Genomic DNA, 25,884 nt, shown 5'->3' with positions numbered 1-25,884 from the left:
TTGCAACTACAATGCCAAAGCAGGGGAAGGGCTCCCTCCGGTGGCGATTGCATGAAGGTCTGTTTTTATGGTGTTTTTAGCGTTTCTGTTTGCTGCCCTGAGCTCCTACTGGGAGGAAGGGCGGGATATAAATCAAATAATAAATATATAAACCCTCCGCTTCTCCAAGGGCGACTCTCCTGCTGGGGACGTTCTCCGTGGCGACGCCCAGGGACTGCGGGGAGGAGCCGGCAAGGCGGGCAAAGGCGCCCCAAGGCCCGTGCTTATATCCTGTCCTTCTCCAGCAGGAGCCCACGACGCGCGCCCCGCTTTGCTCGATGCCCATCCCAAAGGTGGACTCGAAAGTCTCTGGCATGCCACGGGTTGGAATAAAAGGGAGGCTCCCTCCCTACCCCCAATAAAAGCGGCCCTTGAACCTTTAGCCGCGCGGGGGTAGGAGCAGCCTCGAGGACGAGCAAAGGGCGCCCTCGGGCGAGAGGACTGCTCTGCGGCTGGCAGGAGGAGGAGGGAGGCGGGCTGCCGCTGCCACCGCCCCCGCTCGCTCCTCCAGTCTGGCGTCTTTCGGCAGCAGGATATGGACTGGGGGGGGGCACAAAGAAAAGCGGAGCCTGGAAGCTGGCGTCACTCTACACTTTCAGTGCCTCTGCGGCGAAAGACCCCCGAAGGAACGGAAGCTGTAAGCTGTTCTACCTTTCCCTCTGGGGAACGAAGGCGCCGCTCGCCCCGCCCCTCCTGGCTTGAACCTCCTATTGGGTAGCCCGCTGCCCCGGAAGTGCTTGCCTACGCTCGCCCTCGCTTCCGGAGAAGAGGGATGTCTGCGGAGTACGAGGCCGTCCAGCGGGGTCCTCTGCGCCTGAAGGGCGACGCCGGAGTGGCGCCCGCGGGGAAGCGGTAAGGGGCGCGCGGTGGAGCCCCGATGTTCTATCGGTGCCGCTGAGACGCCGTTTAGATAGTCCTAGAAGGGAAACTTCCTGTATGCGGAGGCAGGAGTTCCTGATACTCTTGATGCATTTGTCTTCCTTTGAGTGGCAGGCGGGTGTTCAGCGTTTATAAACGCTCGTTCGGTGCTGAAGCAACACGTTTCCAACCTTACCCGCAGTCTGACAGACACGGCACAAAAGGAAAAGGGAGCGAGGAAGGAGGAAAGCTGCGCCTTGCTGCAGCTGCTGCTCCTTCCTGGGGCGGGGCCCGTCCCAGAGTAGTACGCAGGCCGGGAGGTGTCTTCCCCGGACTCCTGGCTGAAAGAGTACACTGAGTATGTCTAGCTCGGAATTATCTCCATTGCTGAGTGGCTGCGGCGTCTCCAAGCCCACCCTTGAGATGCTGAGGATGGGGCTTGGAGCCGCCCTTCTGCATGCCATCAGGTGCTCTTCTGTGGCACTACGGCCCTTCAACGTAGGACGGGGTGTTTCCCCAGCGAAGACTGCCTGGAGCTGGAAGGAGACCTATTGCTTCAGCAGTGAAGTAGGTTAGACTGGGAACCTATTTAGGAGCTGGACGCTCCCCCTTCTTGACGCTCAGGCAAGTGCCCCAGGGGGCTGTCACTGAGAATCAGCCGGGCAGCTGGTTGGGGACCTCTGATGGTTCCTCAAGATCACTGTCAGCATGGAAATGTGTTGGGGGATCCTGTTCCCCCCCCATCTTGCTACTTATAGGTGATGTCACAGCCAAGGTCTGGACAGGGCTGACTGATGTTCCTATATTAATGTATATATGGTAAGTGTTGTTGTTTTAGAAGATACATGGTAAGTGGAGTGAAAGAGGAGGGGGAGTGAATGGGCAGTAGAATGCGAGATGATTGGCTGAGTGTTTAAAATGGCTGAATGTATAAAAGGAAGAGTGAGAGTGGAATCGGGGGGGGGAGAAGAGAACTGAGTGGGTTGCTTGGTGGGGTTTAGAGAGTTGTTTGCCAGGAGGGAGGTGGAGTTCGGATTAGTATTGAGTAAAACGATATGCTTATGTGCCTTAAAAAGAAGTCTTGTTAATCTTGTTAGCTTTGTTATCTGTAATAAATACTTAATTTGGTTTACCAAAGGCCTGATCCTTGGCTGGGGTTTCACAGACCAGAAGGGAGGGTAAGGTAATGACGCAGGTGGTGGCAGTAGCGGTGGGATACGAACAACAGAGAATCCAGATACGAACCAAAGAGAGTCCCAAAGACACGTGGTGACAAAGGAGACTACGTCACAGGTGTTGGCTGTAGCAGTGAGATACGAATACTAGACAATCCCTAATAGTTGTGTGGCAAACAGAAATAACAAAACAAGATTACTTGTGAGAGTGACTGGCAAAGAGTGTGTGGCAAAGAGTGAGTGAACTCAAACACCATGGCTGAATACATAAAAATGAAAAGAGAGGAGCTGGTGAAGTGCATAACATTCAATTTACCTCACGAGGGTAAAGGGGTAGATGAATTGAGGGTAGCACTTATAGGATTTGCTACTGCCCAGCAAAAACAACCGGTCAGGGAAGAGACCCCAGAAGGATATTTAAGCAATCCCGCTTATATAGAGTACTGGAGAGAGAAATTGAAGATGGAAACTGAGAGATTGAGGATGGAGGCTGAGGCATTACCTTACCCTCCCTTCTGGTCTGTGAAACCCCAGCCAAGGATCAGGCCTTTGGTAAACCAAATTAAGTATTTATTACAGATAACAAAGCTAACAAGATTAACAAGATTTCTTCTTAAGGCACATAAGCATATGGTTTTACTCAATACTAATCCGAACTCCACCTCCCTCCTGGCAAACAACTCTCTAAACCCCACCAAGCAACCCACTCAGTTCTCTTCTCCCCCCCCCCCGATTCCACTCTCACTCTTCCTTTTATACATTCAGCCATTTTAAACACTCAGCCAATCATCTCTCATTCTACTGCCCATTCACTCCCCCTCCTCTTTCACTCCACTTACCATGTATCTTCTAAAACAACAACACTTACCATATATACATTAATATAGGAACATCACACTGACCCCCAACAGGAAGAAACAAAAGTCCTCAAAATAAGAGCCCACATAACAACAGCAGTGGAAGAACTCTGAACAGGGCATGGGAAGGGCACCCCGGCTAATTATCGTGGCACGCTAAAGGCCGGCCGGCCTGCCATGTGGGGGATGGCTACCACATCTCCTTGTATGGGTGCTCTGCACTGGAAACCCCAACACTGGAAAGGCCTCATCTTGCACAGCTGCCAACCTCACAGTGAAACGACAAGGGCTTACAAAGCAGGGTTCACAAGAAGGCTAGAGGAAGGTGTCAGGTTCAAATGGGAGGAATGATTTGACAGCTGCACATCTGGCTTCCTCCTCCCACCCCTGCCCTGCTCTGCAGTGGGTCAAGGCTCAGCTGTGGGGTACAACGGTGATGTTTGGGCTGGATGCAAGGTAAGGTGGGACAAAGTTCAGGAGAAGGCAAGACTGAGGTCAGACATTGCTGCACCAAAGAGCAAGCTATACTGAGCCCTTTTATAGCAAGTGGCACCTAATGGTTAGCACCACTTGTACTTACAGGGGCCCAGCCTTTTTTAGTCATCTCCTCCTGTGAGGGAGTGGGAGAGGCTCAAGTCTTTCAGGGTCTTCTGCAGGGGAGTCAGAGGACGGCAGTGCCACATGATCAAGCCAGGAGGGCCGCTGGCCCCACAGGTTCCTCTGAGGATGGTCCCAAATGCCCTTCCCCTTCAGGTTTGGAGCCCTTGCTTCCACCACTCCATGAAGAGGAATCTGATTCCTGGACCTTCACACTCACACACATGCAAAGTCAACATAGGAGTTTCTGCTCTATCAAAGTCTAGTCTTAATATGTGTGGGAAATGAGATTAGCAACATAAATTTGTTCATAGTTATTGTGCCCATAATGTAGGCTTGAGGGTAAGAGTTACTTATGACAACGCTGAAATGGACTCTGGTATCATTGTCCCAGGATTGCAGGGCAGGGTGGGCATTATACCTGTTGGATCAGGCTGAGGCCACCACAGTCTCCGATACAGGCTTCACAAGTTGTCACCTTCTTACTGGAAAAGTGCAGAATCACAAATCCAGATCTCTATTGCTAGCCAGCTCCAGGCGCTATTGGATGAAACCGATTATCTAGATCCATTTCAATCGGGTTTCAGGCCTGGTTTTGGCACTGAGACGGCCTTGGTCGCCCTGTTTGATGACCTATGTCGGGAGAGAGACAGAGGGAGCGTAACTCTGTTGATTCTCCTCGATCTCTCAGCGGCTTTTGATACCATCGACCATGGTATCCTTCTGGAGAGGCTCGCGGAGTTGCGAGTTGGAGGCACTGTTTGGCAGTGGTTCCGCTCCTACTTGGCGGGCCGTCTCCAGAAGGTAGTGCTTGGGGAACACTGCTCTACACCGTGGGTTCTCCAATGTGGGGTCCCGCAGGGTTCGGTTTTGTCTCCCATGCTTTTTAACATCTACATGAAGCCGTTAGGCGCCGTCATCAGGAGTTTTGGAGTGCGTTGTCATCAGTACGCTGATGACACGCAACTCTACTTCTCCTTTTCATCTTCTTCAGGTGAGGCTGTTGATGTGCTGAACCGTTGCCTGGCCGCGACAATGGACTGGATGAGAACTAACAAACTGAGGCTCAATCCTGACAAGACCGAGATGCTGTTGGTGGATGGTTTCTCTGATCGGATGGTGGATATATATCCTGTTCTGGATGGGGTTACACTCCCCCTAAAGGAGCAGGTTCGTAGTTTGGGAGTCGTTTTAGACTCTTCCCTCTCACTTGAGGCTCAGGTAGCCTCGGTGGCATGGAATGCGTTCTACCAACTTCGGTTGGTAGCCCAACTACGTCCCTATTTGAGTAAGGAGGACCTCACATCAGTGGTACATGCTCTGGTAACCTGGCGTTTGGACTACTGCAACGCGCTCTACGTAGGGCTACCTTTGAAGACAGTTCGGAAGCTTCAGCTAGTGCAAAATGCGGCGGCCAGATTGCTAACAAGGACCAAGCGGTCCGAGCATATAACACCTGTTCTGGCTCGCCTGCACTGGCTTCCAATATGCTTCCGGGCCAGATTCAAAGTGTTGGTATTAACCTATAAAGCCTTATACGGCACGGGACCACGATACCTGTTGGATCGCCTCTCCCAATATGAACCCGCCCGTACACTACGGTCTACTGCGAAGGCCCTCCTCCGGGTTCTGACTCATAGGGAGGCCCGGAGGGTGGCAACAAGATTTATTTATTTATTTTATTTAATTTATATACCGCCCTAAGCCCAAGATCTAGGGCCTTCTCAGTGGTGGCCCCTGAACTGTGGAATAGTCTTCCCGAGGAGGTGCGCTTGGCGCCGACATTATTATCTTTCCGGCGCCAAGTTAAAACCTTCCTCTTCTCCGAGGCATTTTAATTTAAATTAATTTAATTTTAAATGTGTTGTAATCTGATTTTAGATTTTGTACTTTTTATATGCTCTGTGTATTACTGTGTAATTTTATTGTATTTTTTGTTGTTCACCGCCCAGAGAGCTATTGCTAGTCGGGCGGTATATAAGTTTAATAAATAATAAATAATAATATTGCAATGCTACTTTGCAATGTTGTCAAAATGCAGACAAATAATAATTACAAAATCCATGAGGATTACTGCCATGTCCAAAATGGTAAAAGCAGCAAAAGAACACTGTGAAAATACCCCCCACCTAAGTTGCAACCAAGGTTAATCTTGTTATGTCGCTGTCGTCGACATCACCCCAAAAACTCGGCAGATAAAGTGATGTTCACTTGTACGTCTCCTTCTCACGCCCAACAGCATCAAGCAGACTTGCCCAAATAAAACAAGAAATTGTGGGGATGATTCAAGGGTTCTTTCACCCCCATTTTTATGATCTGCTTCAGATGTTGCTGCACTGTAACTCCCATCATCATTTCTGACCCATTGGCCATCCTGGCTGCTGGGAGTTGGAGTTCTCGGAACACCTCGAGGGCACCACATTGGCCGTTCCCAGGGCTGGTGCCAGGCATGACTGGGCCCTTGGGCACCAGCCTGCCCTTGGTGCACAGCTCCTGCACCAACCTCTCTCCTGTCTTCTGCTGCTGTGTGCACTGAGCACGCAGGGCTGCCATCAACCAAGATGGCCGCAGAGGCTTCTCTGAAGGGCTGATGCCCCTGCCGACATCTTGCAGTGCACACAGCAGCAGAAGACAGGAGAGACGTAGGTGGAGTGAGCGAATGGGCGGGCAGCCTGGAAGCTCCGTCCCTGTGATCTGCAGCAGGGGAGGTTTACTCGGCCCCCCTCTGGGCTACAGGGGCTCCTGGCCAGAGCCCAACCTGGCTGGCTTTTGGTGCCGGCCCTGGCTACCCTGCTAGAAAAAGGGTTGATTTTTCCAGCACATCTGCTCATACCTGTCACTTTGCAGGAAGAAGAGGAAAGACAAAGAAAAAAGCAAGATTGTGGACCAGATAGTGAGCAGCAAGAAGCAAGAGGAAGAGGAGGAGGAGCAGAAGCGAGCCCTGGACAAGCGGACCCCAGCCCAGCTGGCCTATGAGAAGACGCAGGAGAAGCGGGTGGGTGCCTGCAAGAGACGGGTGAAGGCTGAGCATGGGAAGGGAGGAAGGGGGGCTGGGCTGCCCTTGGCGGGTTCCCCACCTTCTGCTCCTTCATCCAGAGGCATGGAATGTGGGCCAAGCAGGTGTGGAGGAGGGCCTGGGAGGAATGAGCCCTATCCAACCTTTTCTTTCTGCTCTGCAGCAAATTGAGCGGATTCTGAAGAAAGCATCCAAAACCCACAAGCAGAGAGTAGAGGTAAGTTGCTGCCTGGAGGGACAGACATTCCGTGAACCAACTGTGGAGGTTGGGGGGGGGGGAGGGGATTTCTCAGGGTATGGGGATTATTTTTCCTTGGTGTCCTGTGGGACGCCCAGTGTCAAGGGAAGGACTGAAAAGGCAAGCAAAGAGGTGCCGGATCCCTTACGCAGTGAGCAAGGAGGAGGGTCGTGCATGCAGTCTGAGGACAGGTTATTGTGTAGGCAGAGAAGGGGGCTGCTAACAGGAGATGCCTGGTGTGTTGAACCTGGAACCATGTTTCAGTTTTTTATGTTTCTTACAAACATTTCCCAACATTAAACCAATGTCACCTTACAATAATTGATTTTGAGTTTCAGTGTTTCAAAAGAAAATATCATACAGAACTAAATTACACGGCCGGAGTTCAATTCCAACGGAAGGAGGAAGTTGAATCTCCGGTAAAAGGGGTTGAGGTCCACTCATCTTTCCATCCACCGTGGTCGGTAAAATGAGTACCCGGCATATGCTGGGGGGTAAAGAAAGGCTGGGGAAGAAACTGGCAATCCCACCCCATATATACAGTCTGCCTTGTAAACGTTGCAAGACATCACCCTAAGAGTCGGAAACGACTCGCACTATAAGTGTGGGGACACATTTACCTTTTTTTAATATGAGAGCATTGGTCAGGGGTCGGGTACTTTTGCAAGGCGCTGTATCTAAATGGCTAACTTACTCCGTACATAGATTTTGGCTACAAATTGGGGTTAATTCTAACCTGTGCTCATTTCTCTGTGGGGCTAAATTCTAACACAAGCTTGGCAAGAAGGGCTCACCCACACTTCTCTCTCCCCAGGGCACCTCAGTGCCGTGCCTGGCTTTCCAAAATTATCCCTTGAGGTTGTTTGTTAACTGCTGAAAGGCAAAGTTTGGCCACAAGAAATTAGATAGTGGAGTGAGGCTAGTCAGGAAAATGTAATGTGAGTCCACTTATTTCAGTCTCCCAATTGAACAACTGAAGTTGTTCCTGCTGTAATTAAAATGTTTTTTATATTTGAGATGATTAAAGTCATTTCTGTTGCCCTCAACTTGCATCTCTCTCTTTTCCTCTCCTAGGACTTTAATCGACATCTGGACACTTTAACAGAACATTATGACATCCCAAAAGTCAGCTGGACTAAATGAGCTTTTTTTTTTTGCTTTTGCTTTTTTCCCCTCTTCTGGGATCTCCATTGGCTAAAAGGACACAAGTCAGCAGTTTCTGGACTGGAGATCTGAAGCTGGTGCTCAGTTAAACTCGTTTTTATAGTGATAATATCTGTATCCTGTGGCTTCCCTTAAATGGCAGTTACTCTTTATAGGCTTAAAATTGCCAATTGAATGTTTCAGTTGCATTATTTCATGTTAAATAAGGCAAGTATGTTTGGTTTGTGCAGGATCCTGTTGCTAAAGGGTTAATATTCTTCTTCACCCCCACTCATCTGTTCTCTTGCTCCTGACTGTTGCATTCCATGTGAGGAAGAGTCCCCCACTTTCATTGTACAACATAACTAATGACCATTGCTAAGACATTATGGACAATTGCATCATTTTATTAAACTAACAATCAAAAACTTTGGCTCTTCCTCAGCCTAGCACGTGAAACTTATTAAACATCTCTCATCTGTATTATCCACCAAAGAACCATTTCACAAAAAATAAAAACACAATCTGTGCATATTTTGAGCAAAAAGGCCTTGTAGCATGCAAGAAAAATACCTCAGCACAGAAGCAAATGTCTCTGCGACTGGCTCGAGTTCTCAAAATGGACGAGTGACCCACAGGCAAGACCTGCTTCTGTGCTTCAGGTGTGCCTAGGTAAACATCATCCTAGTCCTGCAATACATTTATCTTTGGTACGTACGCTCCTGAACGGGATTGCAAACAGACAGGAATCAAGACACATAAGCCCCCCTTCCCTCATTTTCTAAACTTGGTTTACACTACTAAAAAAAGTATGTGCAACATCCTGGCTTTTGTTAATTGAAGGGCCTTAGTCATAGCGACACCGTAAGTCTGGATTGACTTAAAGGCATTTCCGTTTTTTAGTCATCTTACTACTATTTTGCTCAGGCAGCTTGCTCCAAATGAAACTGGAAGCCAGGCAATGCATCTCTGTACGATTTACATCGCCATCGGCTGAAGCCTTCCAGAATTGACAAGGCCTTCAGCAACCTTGCTGGGTTCAGTCAGGGTGGGAGGCTGAGAACCTTGAGGGGCAGGATATAAATTAAAAAACACCAAAATAGGCATTCCCTTTTACAGGGGTACAGCTACATGCACGCCTGTTGCATATTTTAAGAGAAAGCAGCAACTTTTACTGTAGTAAGATAGGGCTTGGACAAATTTCTCCTTTCACTACCAGTCCTCTTGTGCTTTCTGTTGACACTACACTGCACCCCTGTGGAGAACAGTGGCCCTTTTCAACCTTTTGGTAAGGGGACAGGAGAGAGTTTTCTAAGTATTCCTCTGCCCACACACACACAATTGATCTGGCCAATACAGCTGAACTTGAAAGGTGCCAGAGAATGAGAGACTGTGATTTAATAGTTTTGGAGCATGACCTGGGAAACCTAGGTTCAAATCCCCACTCAGCCATGAAGCTTTCTAGGTGACCTTGTCTCTCATCCTAACCTACCTCACAGGGTGTTGTGAGGATAAGATTGGGAGGGAACCACATATACACCTTGAGCTCCTTGGATGAAATAGTGAGATAGAAACGCAATTAACAAAATAGTAAGTTGTAAAACAAATGCTCCTACATTGAGCAGGGGGTTGGACTTGATGGCCTTACAGGCCACTTCCAAATTATTATAATTCTGTGATTCACCCTGGCAGAAGCCTTTACATCTCAACTACTAGCCCTGGATGTGAACCGCCCAGAGAGCTTGGCTACGGGGCGGTATAGAAATTTAATAAAATAAATAAATAAATAAAAGTAGAAAGCGAATAGCTATTAACCCACCACCCACTCTGCCCATGGTGCTCCAATTCTCTTGAGGCAACACCTTCTGTTCCCACTGCACTGGTGCTTTTTTCATTCTTGGGTGTGATTTCAGCATTAAAATCACTATTGATTATTTAAGAAAGACTTCACAAGCTAGAATGTGTATACTAAAAAAAAGTTTTATTATCAGATGAAAAGCTATAGCCATGTTACAGGATGCATTTAAAGGGATTGGATAATTTAATTTGAATTTTGCTCATGCCCCCCCCAATCTCCTTGCAAAAATTAATAAATACAGAAGTAAAAAAACCCAAAGCCACTCTTTCGCCATCAGGACACAATCGATGGGCCAACAGGAAATGAGTGCTGTTTTTCGGTCCTCTCAAAATGTTGAAGGAGATGAACCAAAGAACAGTATTTTGGCACATTTCTGTAAACAAGGAAAGCAGAGATCATTATTTTAAGACATCTAGTTTTCCTGTGGAACGTGTAGGCTTTTAGTTTTATAAACCTGGCACTTTTGCAAGAAAATATTCCACCTTTTTGTGAGACCAGCTCCCAAACAAAATGCTACTGCAGAGAACCCTCCACTGGAATCAGCAGGCAAGTGTGTTTCATGCTGGCACTTCACCACAACCAGGAGCCACCCTCCTCCGTGAGCCCCTTCAGCTCAGAGTATTCAGAGTAGGATTTTTCTTTTCCAGTACTGAGAAAGGTTAGCACCTTTGAAATAACCCTTATTGAAACACGACCTGAGTACAGCTTTTCCAGTTTCACAACAGTCTGCCATATAGGATTAAGAACAAAAAAGATACATTCAATTTGTGCCCAAACTGTTAACATTGAAAGGGGAAAGAGGAAGGGGCAGGAGAAGGTATTTGGTCCCTTATTTGCTCTTTGCATGATAATAAAGGGAGAGAGTGCGGGGGGGGGTGTTCAAAGAAGAAGTTGCTATTCCAAGCCCGCCTGAGAGGGTCTTCGTGGCCTTCCAAAGTCTGGACACTTCCCCATGGATTTATATGCTGCCAAGGTCACTGAGGGTTTGATCCAGCGTTCGGTGCAAAGTCAAGTTCTCTTCTTTCGCTTGGGCAACTTTTTCTGATGAGAATTAACGGGAGAAACACTTTCTGTAAAAATACCTTATTCAAACAGCACATTTGACAATGACCCGCCTAGTCCACATTCTAGGTCTAGCTCACCTGTTTTAAAAAAAAGAGGGCCTCTCTCTGAGTAAGCGTTTCCAACATGCACACTTTCCTCATGTCTGAGGCACCATTTTACAGCAGGGAGGGAGACCATTTGTGGCCCTCTGGATGTTGTTGCCCTTTAACTGCCATCATCACCCCATTGGTCATGCTGTCAGGGCTGATGGGGGTTTTCAGTCCAATGACATCCAGAGGGCCAGCGTCAGAACACCCTTTTCCTCAGAAATTCTACCAAGAGACTTTGCTGGGACCCAACAGCTGGAAGGCAGAATCAGTGGGCTGGGTTGAGGAAAGCAATTTGCAGGAATACAGGAAGAGGTACTTTAGCAGGAGTGGAGGATCAAGTCTCTGCAAATGGAAGACTCCAGGCCTGGTCTTCATCCAGCCCAGAATGAATGGGCTCAAAATGGAAACAAGCATCTATCGTTGGGGTAAATGGATTCTAATGTAGAAGCCCCAGCCCCCTAAAACCTAGTATTTGGGTGTCTGAGCAAGCAAGGAAGAGACGCCTTATACTGTGATGAATAGAAAAAGGAATAAGCAGAGAAAAATACAGTTGTTGTTTTTTAATTGAAGTCTATTTTTACAGAAAAAGACAAAGAAAGATCAGACAACTTGTGAAGGCACATGAAGGCAGCAGATTCTTAGGAGGAAAGGACAGCCAGAGGGGCAGAGCACCCCATCCCTCTTTCTGTTTATCTACAAGGAAGTCATATCATTGAGTGCGTGGTCCAACTCCTCACTGATTGCTTTGTACTTGAGTTTTTGAGCATACAGCTCATCTGCAGGGCAAAGGATGGAGCAAGAAATGCAGCCCGAGAGGAGAGAGTCCCCAGCAACAGGAGCATGGCAGAGGGTCACAGGCAGTCGTTGCCACAAAGGAAAGGAAGATGGAACAGATGTGGGATGGGGGGGAGAAAAAGGAAGAGAGGGAGAGAAAGGAATGTTAAGCACACAAAGAAAAGGCTACACACATTTCACACACAAATGCAAGGAGGCATTTTTCTGAAAGATTTCAGCAGTAATAAAAGAGCGCAAGAGTGTTCAAAGCCCTTTCACCTACATTGTTCCACAAATCCTGAAAACAAAACTGCAGGGTAGGCCAGAGTAGGCTAAAGTGACAAGAGACTTCCTGGTTTTCATTCTCAGCCTACCACCGTATGCCAAGCCTGAACACAACAGTGAGAGCCCCACCAAAGCCCTTTTATGACAAGGGGGGGGGAACCTTCTAGGACTCATTTCACAGACATGCAATGATGCAATCATTGATGTGCTAATCTAATGCTAGAATATCGGAACCTGCTATCCCCTTAAAAAAAGAGGTACATTTCAACAGCTTCCATCCCATACCTTCTAGGTCATCAATCGTCTTCTCCAGTTTAGCAACTGTTCTCTCTGCAAACTCAGCCCGTGTCTCAGCCTAGACAGACATTAATAACACCAAAAAAAGGGTTGTTGCCACTGATCAGATCCCTCTTCCCCTGCCCCGGGTCCAGCACCACAGACCAGTCGCCTCACCTCCTTCAGCTTGTCAGTCAGAAGCTTGATTTCTTCTTCATACTTGTCCTCCTTTTCGGAGTACTATGAAAACAGGGTCAAAGCAGGTTGCGGCTCTTTTCAGGGAAAACCTTACAGCCAAAACCGTTGCTCCAAGCCTGCCCTCCTCCCTGGCCTGTTCCATCCTCCTCCTCCTCTCCAAGCACACGCTGATCTTCAGCAGAGCCCAAACCCAGAGCAAGGAGAAGCTGGCTTGCTCTGTGCCCCTCCCCTTATTGCTAGCTGCACTGAGACTGGCAGGCAACCCCCCCCCCCAACCTTGGGGCTTCTTCCTCCTGCTGCTACTCCGCTGCCTGAGACAGAGAAGGTCACAGGGAAGCCCAATTCAGCTTCGGTGGCTGTGTCGGGGCAACCTTCTTCCCCGCCTCTTCCCCCAAAGCCTGTTGTCTGGAAACAGCTTCTCCACAGGGCGGGGGGAGGCTGCGGGTAACCAAGCACGAGATGGAGCAAAATAGCGAAGGGCGCAGTGGGGAGGAAAGATGGCCTAACATATTTGTTTTTAATGTTTTTAATTGTTGTAAACCGCCCAGAGAGCTTCAAATGTAATTAATAATAACAACAAGATAAAGCAGAGGCACCTGACGGATGGCCAAGTAAGCCAAGCTACATGGGGCAGCGAAGAGGGAATCACCCTGGCTGCTTAGGACCAGAGGCCCATCCCGCAAAGGGAGCATCTTCAGTCTTTGACTCCCAACCTCTGTGCCCAGGAAGAACCACCAACCTTCTCTGACTGAGCTTCAAGAGACTTCAGGTTGTTAGTCACATTCTTCAGCTCCTCTTCCAGGTCACTGGACTTCCTACCCGAGGGGGAAAAACGAGGCACTGCAGTTGACAAACTGGGATTGCTTCACAGGCTCTTGGAGCAACTCATCTATCATTCTAGCCACACACACACACAGCTTTTTTGAGCGAGCCCAGCTCCTCTAGGATTTACAACATTGTTCCAAACAGAGGAGATTGGAGAGGTGCACTTGCAAGGCCCACCCACCGTTTTCTGTTTGCACTGAGCAACTGCCAAGTCAGGGACCCTTTATAGAGCGACCCTATGGAAACAGCCTAGAAAGACTTCCAAAATAAGTGCCAGAACTTGTCATCCCAGGCCAGAGGTTACCCAAACAAGGAACCACTACTGTAAGCTGGAATGGGGAACATACAACTCCCATCCAACAGCATCTGGAAGGCCTCGTGTTCCCTAGTTCAGGGCACGCCAAGTCCCCCAAGATCAATGAGACTCAAGACCACCCCTCTGGATGATGCTCCAGGGACAGGCCTTTCGAAAGCACCCCTGCAGGCGATCAGCCATCTCCGCTGCTTCAATCCCTCATTCAGAGGCACATCTCCAAGGAAGCGCCACTCACAGCTCGGACACCTCGGCTCGTTCTTCTGCCCTTTCCAGTTCCCCCTCCAGAATGACCAGTTTACGGGCAACCTGCAGGAAGAGGAAACGCTCAGCCCCCGTCCAAGAGAAACAACACCAAGATCTGTGGGGCTTTGCGACACTCTGGAAAACAGCGGGGAACATTCAAATGAAATCTGAAGCCCCCCACATTTCGGAGACTCTGGGCGCTAGCTTAAACCAATGCAACACCGTGCAACGCAGGACTGGTGCGCACCATCCAGAGAACATCTGAACGGGGGTTGCAGGTGTGGAAGTGCGGCAGGGGAGGACACCACGAAGAAGGCCGTGGCGAGGTAAGTTTATGAAATCATGAGTGGTGTACACAGCACCCGCTGCCCCTGGCTACGCTGGCTGGGCTGATGGGAGCAGCGCCCCCTCCCGTTGCCAGCAGAGGCCACATTCTCTGTTTGCTGGGGTAGAGGCTGAAAGCAGGAACTGGTTCAAAATAAAATCAACCATCAATTAGCGCCCACAAGGCAAGAAAGAAAGATTTTGTAAAAAACAAAAACCACAGACAGTGACATAGGAAGCTGCCTCTATTCAGGGATCCCTCACCCGCCCCTGCCCCCCAGGCTCACCAAGGTGGAGGAAGTAACCCAGCAGCCCCCCCGCTTCATCTCCCAATCTCATTGGGCGATAACACTCTCTGCGCTCTCTAAAGAGCAAAGAGATCACTCTGTTTTCTCTTTAGAGATCTGTCTACTGATTGGGAGAGCCAAGTTCTCTCTGACTGCTCTGAGGGGATCCTCCCAAGGGATCTTTCACCACAGCAATGAGATCAGAGATAAAGGGTTGCATCTAACACTACTGAGGAGCAGGAGGCTTTGGGGGGCATCTGACTGAGCTGTACTCAGTGTAGGCCCATTGACATTAATGGACATGGCTGCCTCAGGTTCCTTCATTCAATGGGTCTCCTCTGAGTAGAGCTTAAGTGGCTACCTGGTGGGCACGCGTGTGTGTATATCAGGGGAGGGGCAGAGTGCATGAGAGACATACACTGGCCACACCCACTGCTGGCAGGTGGGGGCCCTTGGAGGGGGCGGCTGAATTATCCACTCATTCCTTCTGGCTGATAAAAGGTCTGCTCCCCCCTGCCCCCTCAGTCTACCGGCCCATCCAGGTCCTCAACGGAGAAAGGCCACCCTGGAATTGAACCTGGGACCTTTCCGCACAGTGCAAAGCACACTGAGAGATGGTCCCACCCACCTAAGAGTGCCCGGCTGTACGGAGTGGCTGCAAGCCACGCAGAGCGCAAGCACAATTCCCACGTACACTAACGCCAGGCATTTTAGCTGCTGCTAAGTGAGACTCATTTGGCCTGGCCCCATGCAGCCCCAGAGCACCCCCCTCACCTCCTCGTATTTTCGGTCGGCCTCCTCAGCAATGTGCTTGGCCTCCTTCAACTGCATCTCCTGGATTTCCATTTTCTCCTCATCCTTCATGGCCCTGTTTTCAATCACCTTCATGCCTCTGCAGAACAACGTGGGAGGAGACCTTTTCAGCACCCCAGCTGAAGGGGCCGTGTCACTAAGCCCCTTATGTCCCCAGTACGCGTTTGGTTATCAGTGGAGGCCAGCATGGCTCCTCCATGGCCCTGGGACCAGATGGCCTCGTCCATTGGGCTGCAGCCAGCTACATTCCACTCGGAGGAGACCCACTGAAATAATGGGGCACTCAACTTCAGTGGGTCTATTCCAAGAGGAGTTTAGTCAGAGCTTGGAAGTAACTCGTTATAAATAACGAGTTACTTGTAACTTATTCCTTTTTTGAGTAACGAGTGGGTAACTTCGTTACATTTTGCTGGTAATAGAACGAGTAGTCATTTCATTACTTTTGAGCTGCAACTTTAACGTTTGCACCATTACTTTTGGACGTTACTTGGGAGGCAGCAGGGAAAGTCTTGGTCTTGGGTGTGCGGGTTTGTACAGCTCCAACTTCCCACAACACAAACGTCCAAGTAAAGAAACCCTCCAAGACTCTCCGAGGAGTTGAAGGAGCAACTTGGGCCAACCAGTGAGGACATCTAGGGTTGGCCGCACTGTCCCAGGGCTGCAGCTTCCTTCTCTCCTCCCCTCCGGCGCCAGAGTCACTCGGCCGAGGTGATGAGAGCACCGTCAGGCGCTGGATTCATCTAGATCGGCATGGACTCCTTTTTCGGTATGGTCTCTGCAAGCCAGGGAGCTGCAAAAGGCTGTTGGGGAAAGGCGAGAGCAGGCAGCTTGCAAGAGCCTTGCTTGACACGTTCTCTAGCCCCGGGCTGCAGAAGCGAAGGACGGAGCCGGCGCACTCCTCCCCTGTGGCTCTTAATCCCACCAGCCTGGATCCTGTGGCAAAGCAGACCCCAGCTCTCTCCCCCCCTTCCGGGGCTCTTGCAGCTGACTGCCTCGGCTCCACTGCCTTCCAGGTGGCGCCTCCTGCTCCTGCGCTCGTTTCCTGGGCGCTTTAAAAACCAAGGTCGGGGAGAGGAGCGCCCGAGTTACGAGGGAGGTAGAGAGAGAGGGGAGGGGGTCCTCCTTGTGCAAGCCTGCATGTGCCCAGGAGGGGTCCAGCTCTGCGCGGGATGCATGTGTCCCAAGCCGTGCCAGCCAAGCCTCTTGCCCTTACCTTGCCTGGAATCGAAGGGAAATTGAGGTGAGGAGGGGCTGCAAAAGGCTGGCGGCGGCAGCAGCAGCAAAGGACCAGAGCAGCTCGGTGGTAAAGCACATGCTTTGCAATTGCTTTGCAATGCAGAAACACACAGGTTCGATTCCCTGGGTGTCTCCGTGGGTCTCTCCTACTTCCAGGAAAGCTGCTACCAATCAGTGTTGACAATACCTAGTTGGTCTCACTACAAGGCAACCTCCTGTTTTCCTGGGAAGAGCCCAGTGGGAGAAAGTCCCAGCTCCTTTTCTGATGTTTAATAATAATTATTTTTGGTTTAATCTTTTAATTGTGTTCCTATTTTTTAATTTCAAAAAGTATAATGAACTACTCCTGAAATTTCATCTAGGATAAACATTGCTTCTATTTTCTAGATTAATCTTGACAATAATTAAAGGGCCCATAAAGAGTAAAAGCATCAACCTAATTAAATTTGTTTAAAAAATGGATAAATGCTAGAAACAAATTGCGATCACTGTAGAACGTTTACAGTAGTATCCTACACATAGCCAACTGTCATGCCAGAACAATTAACAATTAATAATGTAAGTAGGAGAACTTCAAAGAACAAATTCATTGAAATAAGGCATATAGGCACTTGTGGTATAATTCACTATTCACTCTGAAGGCCATACTGGGTGAACAGATCCTTGGAATGTTTGAGTCCATGAATCTTGCTGATTCCAAATCTTGTCATAGATAATATCTGCTTGTCATGGATTTTTTTTAAAAAAACACAAGTCCCCTTTCCCTTCCCACCCCCAAAAGATAGAAATTGTATTTGTTCTATATGTACTTCAAGTTACATAGATGTGACTAAGCAAAGCTGAGGGCTTCTGGGTCAGAAATGTCAGTTCCTAGATGGGCTCAAGCTACAATGCTTACATTCTGAAGCAGGTGTTGGCAACTTTTGGCCCTCCAGATGTTGCTCAACTACAGTTCCCATCAGCCTCAGCCAATGGCCAGGGATGATGGGAATTGTAGCTCCGCAACATTTGGAGGGCCAAAGGTTCCTTGCAGTTGTTCTAAAGGAAGGCATTTAAGGCTGCAATTCTAACTCCATTTGCTTGGGAGTAAGTCCCATTGAATGCAATAGGACTTACTTCTAAGTAGGCATAGTTAAGATTGTGCTGTCAGCCTTCCTAGATGTCATGCAGAGCAGGCCTTCCTTAATCAGAAATGTACCACACACCTTAAATATGTGAGATTGGGGTATGGAGAAAGGTGCTGGTTGGATGCTGGATGTTTCCGATGATAAACCACAGCATAAATGAAGCACAGCTTGGTTCAGCTATTGATTTATGAAGGGAAACAGCAGGGCTCAGGCCTGCCTGGATGTCATGTCTGTTGATTTGGAAAGCCCCTGCCCTCAAGCCTGTGAGGGGCAGCTTCTAAATGCAGAATGCATGAGAGGCTGTTTTCAAATGTCCACACTGGTAGTCTGTCTATGCAACCTTTTCCCTAAGTTATCTAAAAGAGTTAGGCCTCCCACAAGGCCAGTTTTCTCAGTAACACTCCCCTTGCTGCTCTCAAAAATATTTTTTAATTCATAACCTTAATTCTCTATATACCACGGTAATAGGTTTCCATTACTTAGGTAATTTGAAAAGCTCATCCTATTAGAATCATAGAATCATAGAGTTGGAAGGGGCCTTGTAGGCCATCGAGTCCAACCCCCTGCTCACAGCAGGAAATCCACAGCTAGAGCATCTCCCACAGATAGCTGTCCAGCCTCTGCTTGAAGACATCCAGTGAAGTGGATCCCATCACCTCCCTAGGCAGTCGGTTCCATTCCCGAACTGCCCTTACTGTTAAGAAGTTCCTTCTTATGTCCAATCTGAATCTATGCTCCTGCAACTTAAAACCATTAGACCTAGTGCTACCCTCTGGGGCAGCAGAGAACAAATCTGTACCCTCCTCTATGTGACAGCCCTTCAGGTACTTAAAGAGTGCAATCATGTCGCCCCTCAGCCTTCTCTTCACCAGACTGAACATGCCAAGTTCCTTCAACCTTTCCTCATAAGACTTGTTCCCCATACCGGCTATCATCCTCGTCGCCCTCTTCTGAACCTGCTCTAACTTGTCTATATCTTTCTTAAAATGAGGCACCCAGAACTGAACGCAGTATTCCAGATGAGGCCTGACCAATGCAGAACATAATGGGACTATTACTTCCCTCGACCTGGAAACTATAGCTCTGTTTATGCATCCCAAAACCGCGTTTGCCTTTTTTGCCGCAGCATCACACTGCTGGGTCATGTTCAACTTGCGATCCATTACAATTCCAAGGTCCTTCTCACACGCACTACTGCTAAGCCGGGTATTTCCCATCCTGTACCCGTGCATTTTGTTTTTGTGGTCTAAATGCAGAATCCTGCATTTGTCTTTATTGAATGTCATTTTATTAATTTCAGCCCAATTTTCTAGTCTATCCAGGTCCCTTTGGATATTGTCTGTTTTTATGATGTGAAGATCTGTTTTCAACATACGTGCATCTCCTTGCAATGATTCAAAATAATTAAATGTACTCAGATTCTGGTTCAAATGCTCTTTTAGAAATGCCACATATGTCTGGCAGGTAAAGATTCGCTAGCAGTCCTAACATACTGAATCCCACTAGACAGAAGGTGAAGGGAGTCACCAAACCTCAAATCACCCTTGGTTCTTGCATGTCATCTTTAACCCTCCCACCTTTTATAGTCTCAGGTAAGACCTGAAATCTTAGAGCTATGATATACAGGAACGGTGCTACCATTAGGCAGAAGGAGGGATGGCAAGGTGCTGGAGGACAGAGCAGTGCATGCCACGTGGCCTGCTCTGTGTCCCCTCAGCCAGCCTGCTGCAGTGAGTTGTGATGGAGGATGATGTCCTTTGGAAGCAAGATTCAGTAGAACGCCTGTTCAGTACCGGTGGCAACGTAATGACTGTAAAAAGACATTCCTTGTCTGACATGCTCTTTGAGCATTTTGTTGTTTTGAGACATAACAGAAATGTATTGTAAAAGCAGCATTTCAAGTGTAAATTTGATTTCAAGTGTGGGGGTATCATCATTGCTGGGGGTATGGGGGGATGTGAGATGCTGTTATGCCATTCTGTTAATCTTACAGATTAAAAAAAATTCTACTACCCTCTGTGTGTGCATGCTTATTTTTAATGTTGTTTTACGCTATCTAGATGTGCAGCAGCCAAGGCCAGCACCTTGTAGGCATTTTTTAAAGTAACTGAAATGTAACTGTAGTGATTGCTTCTGAGAAAAAGTAAAGTAATCAGTTACTTTCAGCGCAATTGTAATTGTAACAGTAATTGCTACTTTTTTTGGGCCATGTAATTGTAACTGTAATTTATTACTTTTTAAAAGTAATCTTCCAAGCTCTGAGTTTAGTGGGCTACAACCAACGAGCTTCATCCAGTGTTAGTCCTGTTCAGAGTAAGCCCACTGAAGATGGTGGACACAATTAACTGGAGCCCATTAATGTCAACGCGTCTACTCTGAGTAGAACATAGCCAGATGCAAAAAGGAGAAAGGCCAACGCGCACACACACATGCATACACACCCCGTCCCCCCTTCCCAACTACAACCAGGCACAGGAGCTGGAAGCCGCGGCTCACGGCATGCACGGCCACCAAGGGTCGTCGGGGTGCGATTGGGCAGCGCCAGGCCAGGCTCCCCTACCTCTCACTTTCATCAGCAGCCTTCTCCGCCTCCTCCAGTTTCTGCAGGGCCGTTGCCAGGCGCTCCTGGGCCCGATCCAGCTCCTCTTCCACCAGCTGGATCCGGCGGTTCAGAGCAGCCACCTCCCCTTCTGCCTGAACAGAGGAAAGGGGGAGGAGTGAGTGTGTGTGTGTGAGAGAGAGAGATTTCCGGCGCCTTCCTTGACCTGGGAGGCGTGGCCAAACACCCACTTCTGCTCCCCCACCCCCAAAATCAGGCCATTTCCACTCAGAAGCCCAAGTGGAGGGCTCCCCGCCCCCTTCCATTCCCAGCGGGCTGTCCTGGCGGCCGCTCTTGTTCCCGCGGAGGAGGTCCGGCAGCCCTTTCCTGTCGGGGCTCCTCGGGGCTGGAGAAGCCGCTCGTTCCTACCTTGGCGCCACAGAAGGAGCCGCTAAGGAGGTAGGCTGAGAGAAGAGGAGAAAGGAGAGGCAGGAGGAGGGCGGCAGATTCAGAAAAGCGGCGAAGGGGCGGCGAAGAGGGGAAGAAGGGGCGAGCTGTCCCGTCCCGGCGGCAGCTCTGGTGCAAAATGTTCCAAGCGCAGGTCCGGGGAACCGGAGGAGAGCGCCAGACCGGAGGGCGGAGCATGCCGCTGTGGTCGCGGAATCGAGACGATGGGAAGACCAGACGGGCGCCCGCGGGCACAGGAGCGCAGGCAGGAGCCGAGATGCGCCGGGCCCGCTCTGCCGCATCAGAGGTGAGCGACGGGAAAAGCCATCCGGGAGCCCTTGCTAGGGGCCACGAGAAGCGGCCCCACAAGACCAGCCCCTCTGCAAAGGGACCCCGGGGCGGGAGGGCAGTCGGGCATCCCCGAGGGGCCTCTTCACCCAGTCTTACAGCGCCATCCTAACAGAGGGCAGCAAGGGGAAGTCACTTGGGCCGAGCGGGGCGCGCCGCCGGGGGGGAGAGGAGGAGAAAGGGGGCGACGGGACGGAGTAGGAAGGCGGGGCCCCCTGTCGTCGCTGCAACCGTCTCCGCAGGCGCCGGCATCTTCCCAGCCGGCCTTCCAGGGACCTGAGGCGCATCTGGGCTGCGGCGTGGCCGAAAGAAGAGAAGGTGAGAGAGACAGAGAGAGAGAAAGGAAGAGGCCAGAGCGAAAACAAGGCGCGAGGGCGAAGGCGGGCGCTGGTGGAAGGAGGCGCCTCTTCCCCCTCGGTCTCACTTTCTCGCGGAGCTCCCGCTCGTGGTCCCGCTGGCGCTGCAGGACTTGGGCGCGGTCTTCGGCCTCGTCGGCCTCTTGCTGCAGCGCCTGGATCTTGCGCTTCACCGCCTCCAGCGACCCCGTGGCGGCGGCCATCCCGGCAGCCTCTGGTCTGCTCCCGTCGGCGGAGGAAGAGGAGGACGCGGCGACTGCGCGTGGGCGCGGCAGGACGGGCTCCTCCGGGGCCGGCGGCTGAGACGGGCGCGGGCGAGGCACGGAGGGCGGGGCCTCGACGTGGCTACCGCTGGACCCGCCCCGAGGGAGGGAGGAGGAGCCGCCACCACCACCACTCCTCTTTCCTTCGCCAGGCACGGAAGAGGAGGGGAAGGCGACGGTGGTGCGCGCAGGCCGAGGGTCCCGCCAAGGCAGACGTGCCTGCTGGAGTCGAGCTTTGCGAGACGTCTGGAGCCCGTCGGGGCTCTCCTCTCCTTCAGGCGCCCGTCGTTTTCTGCGCGGGGAGACCGCCCATCTCCGGATCCCCTACCGCTCCCGAGCGGGTCGTTTTCTCTCCAGCGGGAAGGGCTCCTCGGAGGCAGCTCCTTGGCTTGGGCTGGGGGGCAAGAGGACGGGGGCGCAGGCCTGGCGAGTGACCCCCCCCGGCTGGCAAGGAGGGAGGGGCCCATCTTCTCCGGGCTTTCTCCCAGGCCCGTACCAGACTCGGGGGCACCGCAAAAAAGCAGGGGGGACCGGAACATTTCTTTGTAATAAATGTGATTAGTTATTTTTTATAGAAAGTTTTTGGAGGGAGCAGGAAAACATTGGGGGAGACCGTTCGGGGGGGGCCCCCACCGGCCTCGGGCCTGCTTCCTCTGGCTGGAGTGGCCGATTTCACCAAACTGGCCGAGTCCGAGAGAGCTGGAGGGTTCGCGGCTCCATGCCCCCAAGCCCCACAACCGCTTCTAGGAGCTCCGCGCTCGCGGGGAGTGCTGGCCTGAGGTCCTCCAGCTGAGGGGGGGTCCTGCCAGGGGAGGGGTACATCTGGAGGATCCTGTCCCCCCCCCCGCCTTCTCTCTGGTGGCGACTCCCCCCCCCCGCTGGTCCAGGAGCCAAGCGGGTGCGTGGGTGTGCTGAGGGGCAGGCAGGGCGGGGGGGGGCTTAATTGGCCACAGTGTGGACACCCCTCTCCCCCCAAAGCCGCCCCCTCCCTCGCATGGCCCACCCTTTGCCAACCCGGCACCCTCCAGGCGCACCGGAGTTCAACTCCCATCATCTTCCCCCCAGGCAGAAGTAAGTGGGGCTGATGGGGGTTGTAGTCCAGAACACCCAGCGGGCACTAGGTTGGCAACAGCTGGCATGTCCGGCCTTCCACGTACGTCGGTGGCCTTCTTCTCCGCCTGCTCCAGCTTCTCCTGCGCGTCCTTGAGCGCCTCGGAGTATTTGTCCAGCTCATCCTCCGTCCCTTTCAGCTTCTTCTGCAGGGCCGCCAGCTCATCCTCCACCTGCCCAGGGAGGGAAGCGACAGATGGACAGACCAGTCAGCAGCTTTCGTTCCATTCTCTGTCCCTCCTCTGCCTTTGACACCCCCCCACACACACACACTGTCTTCCTTGCCCAGAAGAGTCGAGTGGTTAGATGTCGCTTCCTGTCAGAGTTGCACACAAGAGGTCCCTCCTTATTGGAAGGCTATATGAGATACACACCCCTTTAATTTCCCCTGATATATGGTTTATGTGGCAGCACCTACACTGTGGAACTCCTTGCCTCTTGATGTTAGGCAAGGGGCTTAATTTTCAGCACCTTTTTGTTCCCTGGCAAGACATGTAATTTTGGCACATGACTTTAGTAAATAATAATATTTTTAATTGTACTGTATTTGCATTGCTTCTATTTCATACATTGTTTTTTATCATATTACAATCTGAATTCTGTGGAATACCATATTAGAAATAAAAGAAGCGATACAAATACAATGAAATGTCACACAGAGCGTTGCAATTGCTACAAAAGGAAGGAAGATCATTAAGTGGCCCACCAAGACCATCGGGGATTGTCTGGGGGGGAATTTGGGGAACCACTGCTCTTGCCATTTCCTTTTCATTGGTCCATCTCTCTTGTTTAGGAATCAGCTCTATTATCTTAACTCTTCCCTTTCCAAAGGGCATTGCCTTTATAGCCATTTATTCTAAATTGTAGCAGGGAGGGATTTTAATCCCTTCCCCCCCTCCCAAACGCCCCAATGGAAAAAACCACACACACCTCTCCTAACATTTGGGGCTGGGGAAAGGGAGGCTGTTCACTTGGCTAAGGAGAGTTAGAAGCCTGGAAGGATAGTGGCTGTTCCACTTCCAGCGTTGAGCAAAACAGCACTGACCAGCTGCTATTGCTGGTTGTCTGTCTTGGCTATTTCTCCAGACAGGTGAGCTTCCTCCACAGAAAGCTGCGAGTATTTTGCAAATACTAAGAACCTTCAAGGCCGAGGAGCAGCCCCCAAAGATTGGGGCATGGGGGTGTCAGCCATCAGGTAGACTGCTAAGGCTGCAGGATTCCTTTTTGCTCTGATGCAGGGAGAGGCACTGAGCCCACTTGTCTGGAGAGAGGTGCTGGGTGAAAATGCCTGATTATAGCAGTCGCTCTTCTTTGAGCGGCCACAACATGCTTCCACCTTATCTCAGTGTCCACCCTCTCCTGCCACCTTCCCATATAAATCCATTCCACTGTCTCAAAGCAGCTATTTATATCATTCCAAGCCTGAGCTGGATGCCATTCCCACTCTTCTGAAGCGCATTCCTGTTATCTAGTGGCTGGCTGGTGATAATGGCTCTGGCTCTGGGAAAGAATGCTCTGGTGAGCAGGAGGGGGTGTCGGAGAGTACCTCTTAACCCCCAGTTGCAGGTCCTGGGCCTGAACCCGGCCTGCCTTTGAGGCCAGTTCCCACAGTGGCTTGCCACACCTCGCCCACTATCAAAACCTTGACCCACCCACCCCCAGCAAGACCATCCCACCAGTGCAGCTGGTAAAGTTCAAACTGGGCATCTTAAGGGTACCTTACCAATGTGCTTTTCCTATGTTCTCAGAGCATTTGACATACATGTTCTGACCACAACATGATAGTGGATACACATGCACACCTGGCTTGAGGATTGGGGGCTACAGCTGAGCCCAGTCTTATGCCAACAGGAGCAGGCAAAATGGCTGGCAGAGGGAGAGTAGCGCACCCTCACGAGGGCTGCCCATGCTGGATGCGGTGCCAGTGCCATGCCCCAAAAGGTCAGCCTTAAATCCAGGTAGCGAGTAGTCCGTGCTGTCCCTCTGGTGTGAAGGGCTGCAAATAAACACCTCTTAATCCTTCTAGCACATCCAGCCATGACCTCATCTATTCTTCATGGAAAATATGAGGAGACCAGTTGGTCTTTTTTGTTTTTTGGGAAATTTGGCTGCACAAAATGCTGAGATGTTTTGACCGCCTGCTCTATTGTAATGGTAAAAAATAAAATGATGGCAAACTTCAGATGGCTACTGCAAACAAAAGCCCATGCCGCAGAGTGAGACAGAGGAGGGACACATCTCAGCCTGCAGGCTGCTGCAACCCTCTCGAAGGAACAAGGCAAGACCGGCTTCTGAATAAGCAAGGCTAAGATTGTGCCTTCGGTTCCAGTCGGGGAATGTGAGGCTCATGCTACTGAACTGGCTTAAAGTGTTGCTTGAAAGAGGATGGTACACTTTGAGAAATCAGGAAAAGCAAAGTGTCAAGTATTTACTCCTAACAGTAAGAGCCAGTGGGTCAGAGTGTTGGACTAGCACCAGGGAGACCAGAGTTCACATCCCCACTCAGCCATGAAGCTCACAGGGTGACCTTGGGCCAGTCACACACTCTCAGCCTAACCTACCTCACAGAGTTGTTGTGGGGAGAAATATGTATGCCTCCTTGAGGGAAAGGTGGGGTATAAATATCATAAATAATGATTAGGAATAGCTGGAATTATTCATGTATATCACTACGCATCTAGCACCCTGAGCAGGCACTCCGCGATGGATCAATTTGTTCACTCCCCCCCCCCGGTGTCTCTTCAGCCCCCTCACCTGCTTGCACTTGTCCTCCGCTGCCTTCTTGTCGGCTTCAGCCTGTTCTGCCCGGTCAATGGCATTCTCCTTGTCCAGCTTCAACATCTGCATCTTCTTCTTGATGGCCTCCATCTTTGCGGTGTGGAGTAAAGGTTGCTCACAGAGCTTCGGTGAACCAACAAGAGGGCAGCCTCTGGGTGCAGGCAGGCAGGCAACTGGGGGGCTCGGGCAGCCGGCACTAGTTTTTAGCTTCTGGCTCTGCTTACGTCCCTGGTGGCCCCATGGGTCTTTTGCAGGCAACCCTTGCCAAGAGATAAGTCGGAATGGAGACAGCAGAGGAGCCTTTAGCACTTGGACATCACCTTATTTGGGGCTTAGCTTCTTTCAAGAAAGTAAAGCACTGTTTCCATTTTTAACTTTCCTGCTGAAATGGGTCCCTGGGCCAG

At 50.5% G+C, this 25,884-nt stretch overlaps 2 protein-coding genes across 8 annotated transcripts; one reads left to right on the top strand and one right to left on the bottom strand.

The window, feature by feature from the left end:
* The first annotated feature begins 224 nt into the window (after positions 1 to 224).
* Positions 225 to 8,352, top strand: FAM32A (family with sequence similarity 32 member A). The gene is made up of 4 exons (XM_061600772.1): positions 225 to 891; positions 6,374 to 6,521; positions 6,706 to 6,759; positions 7,855 to 8,352. The coding sequence occupies exons 1-4, from the start codon at positions 812 to 814 to the stop codon at positions 7,921 to 7,923; spliced, it is 351 nt and encodes a 116-aa protein (XP_061456756.1). The 5' UTR covers positions 225 to 811; the 3' UTR covers positions 7,924 to 8,352.
* Positions 8,353 to 9,885: 1,533 nt separating this feature from the next.
* TPM4 (tropomyosin 4) lies at positions 9,886 to 25,657 on the bottom strand. Of its 7 annotated transcripts, none has more exons than XM_061601906.1 (9): positions 25,457 to 25,657; positions 22,750 to 22,875; positions 20,200 to 20,333; positions 15,238 to 15,355; positions 13,845 to 13,915; positions 13,208 to 13,283; positions 12,448 to 12,510; positions 12,280 to 12,349; positions 9,886 to 10,154 (listed from the first exon to the last, which is right to left on the bottom strand). In XM_061601906.1, exons 1-9 carry the CDS (start codon positions 25,568 to 25,570, stop codon positions 9,934 to 9,936), a joined length of 993 nt encoding a protein of 330 aa, XP_061457890.1. In that variant the 5' UTR covers positions 25,571 to 25,657; the 3' UTR covers positions 9,886 to 9,933. The 7 variants fall into 7 exon arrangements, with proteins under 7 accessions (XP_061457890.1, XP_061457892.1, XP_061457891.1 ...); XM_061601909.1 differs by lacking the exon at positions 9,886 to 10,154 and adding an exon at positions 10,599 to 10,822 and having other exon boundaries at positions 25,457 to 25,656; XM_061601910.1 differs by lacking the exon at positions 9,886 to 10,154 and adding an exon at positions 11,481 to 11,711 and having other exon boundaries at positions 25,457 to 25,656.
* Positions 25,658 to 25,884: the final 227 nt, after the last annotated feature.

Source organism: Rhineura floridana, chromosome 18 (assembly GCF_030035675.1).
Source record: "Rhineura floridana isolate rRhiFlo1 chromosome 18, rRhiFlo1.hap2, whole genome shotgun sequence".
Classification (NCBI taxonomy): Eukaryota; Metazoa; Chordata; class Lepidosauria; order Squamata; family Rhineuridae; genus Rhineura; species Rhineura floridana.
Note: the sequence above shows the minus strand (reverse complement) of the source record. Positions and strands in the feature narration are given on the sequence as shown.

What these genes read in the sequence shown, in the direction of transcription:
- FAM32A (XM_061600772.1), top strand. Translation starts at nt 812, where the DNA reads ATGTCTGCGGAGTACGAGGCCGTCCAGCGGGGTCCTCTGCGCCTGAAG. An exon ending in GTGGCGCCCGCGGGGAAGCG is followed by an intron (nt 892 to 6,373) that starts GTAAGGGGCGCG and finishes GTCACTTTGCAG; the next exon opens with GAAGAAGAGGAAAGACAAAG. An exon ending in CCCACAAGCAGAGAGTAGAG is followed by an intron (nt 6,760 to 7,854) that starts GTAAGTTGCTGC and finishes TTCCTCTCCTAG; the next exon opens with GACTTTAATCGACATCTGGA.
- TPM4 (XM_061601906.1), bottom strand. Translation starts at nt 25,570, where the DNA reads ATGGAGGCCATCAAGAAGAAGATGCAGATGTTGAAGCTGGACAAGGAG. An exon ending in CGGAGAAGAAGGCCACCGAC is followed by an intron (nt 20,334 to 22,749) that starts GTACGTGGAAGG and finishes TCCTCTGTTCAG; the next exon opens with GCAGAAGGGGAGGTGGCTGC. An exon ending in CCGACCGAAAATACGAGGAG is followed by an intron (nt 13,916 to 15,237) that starts GTGAGGGGGGTG and finishes CTCTTCCTGCAG; the next exon opens with GTTGCCCGTAAACTGGTCAT.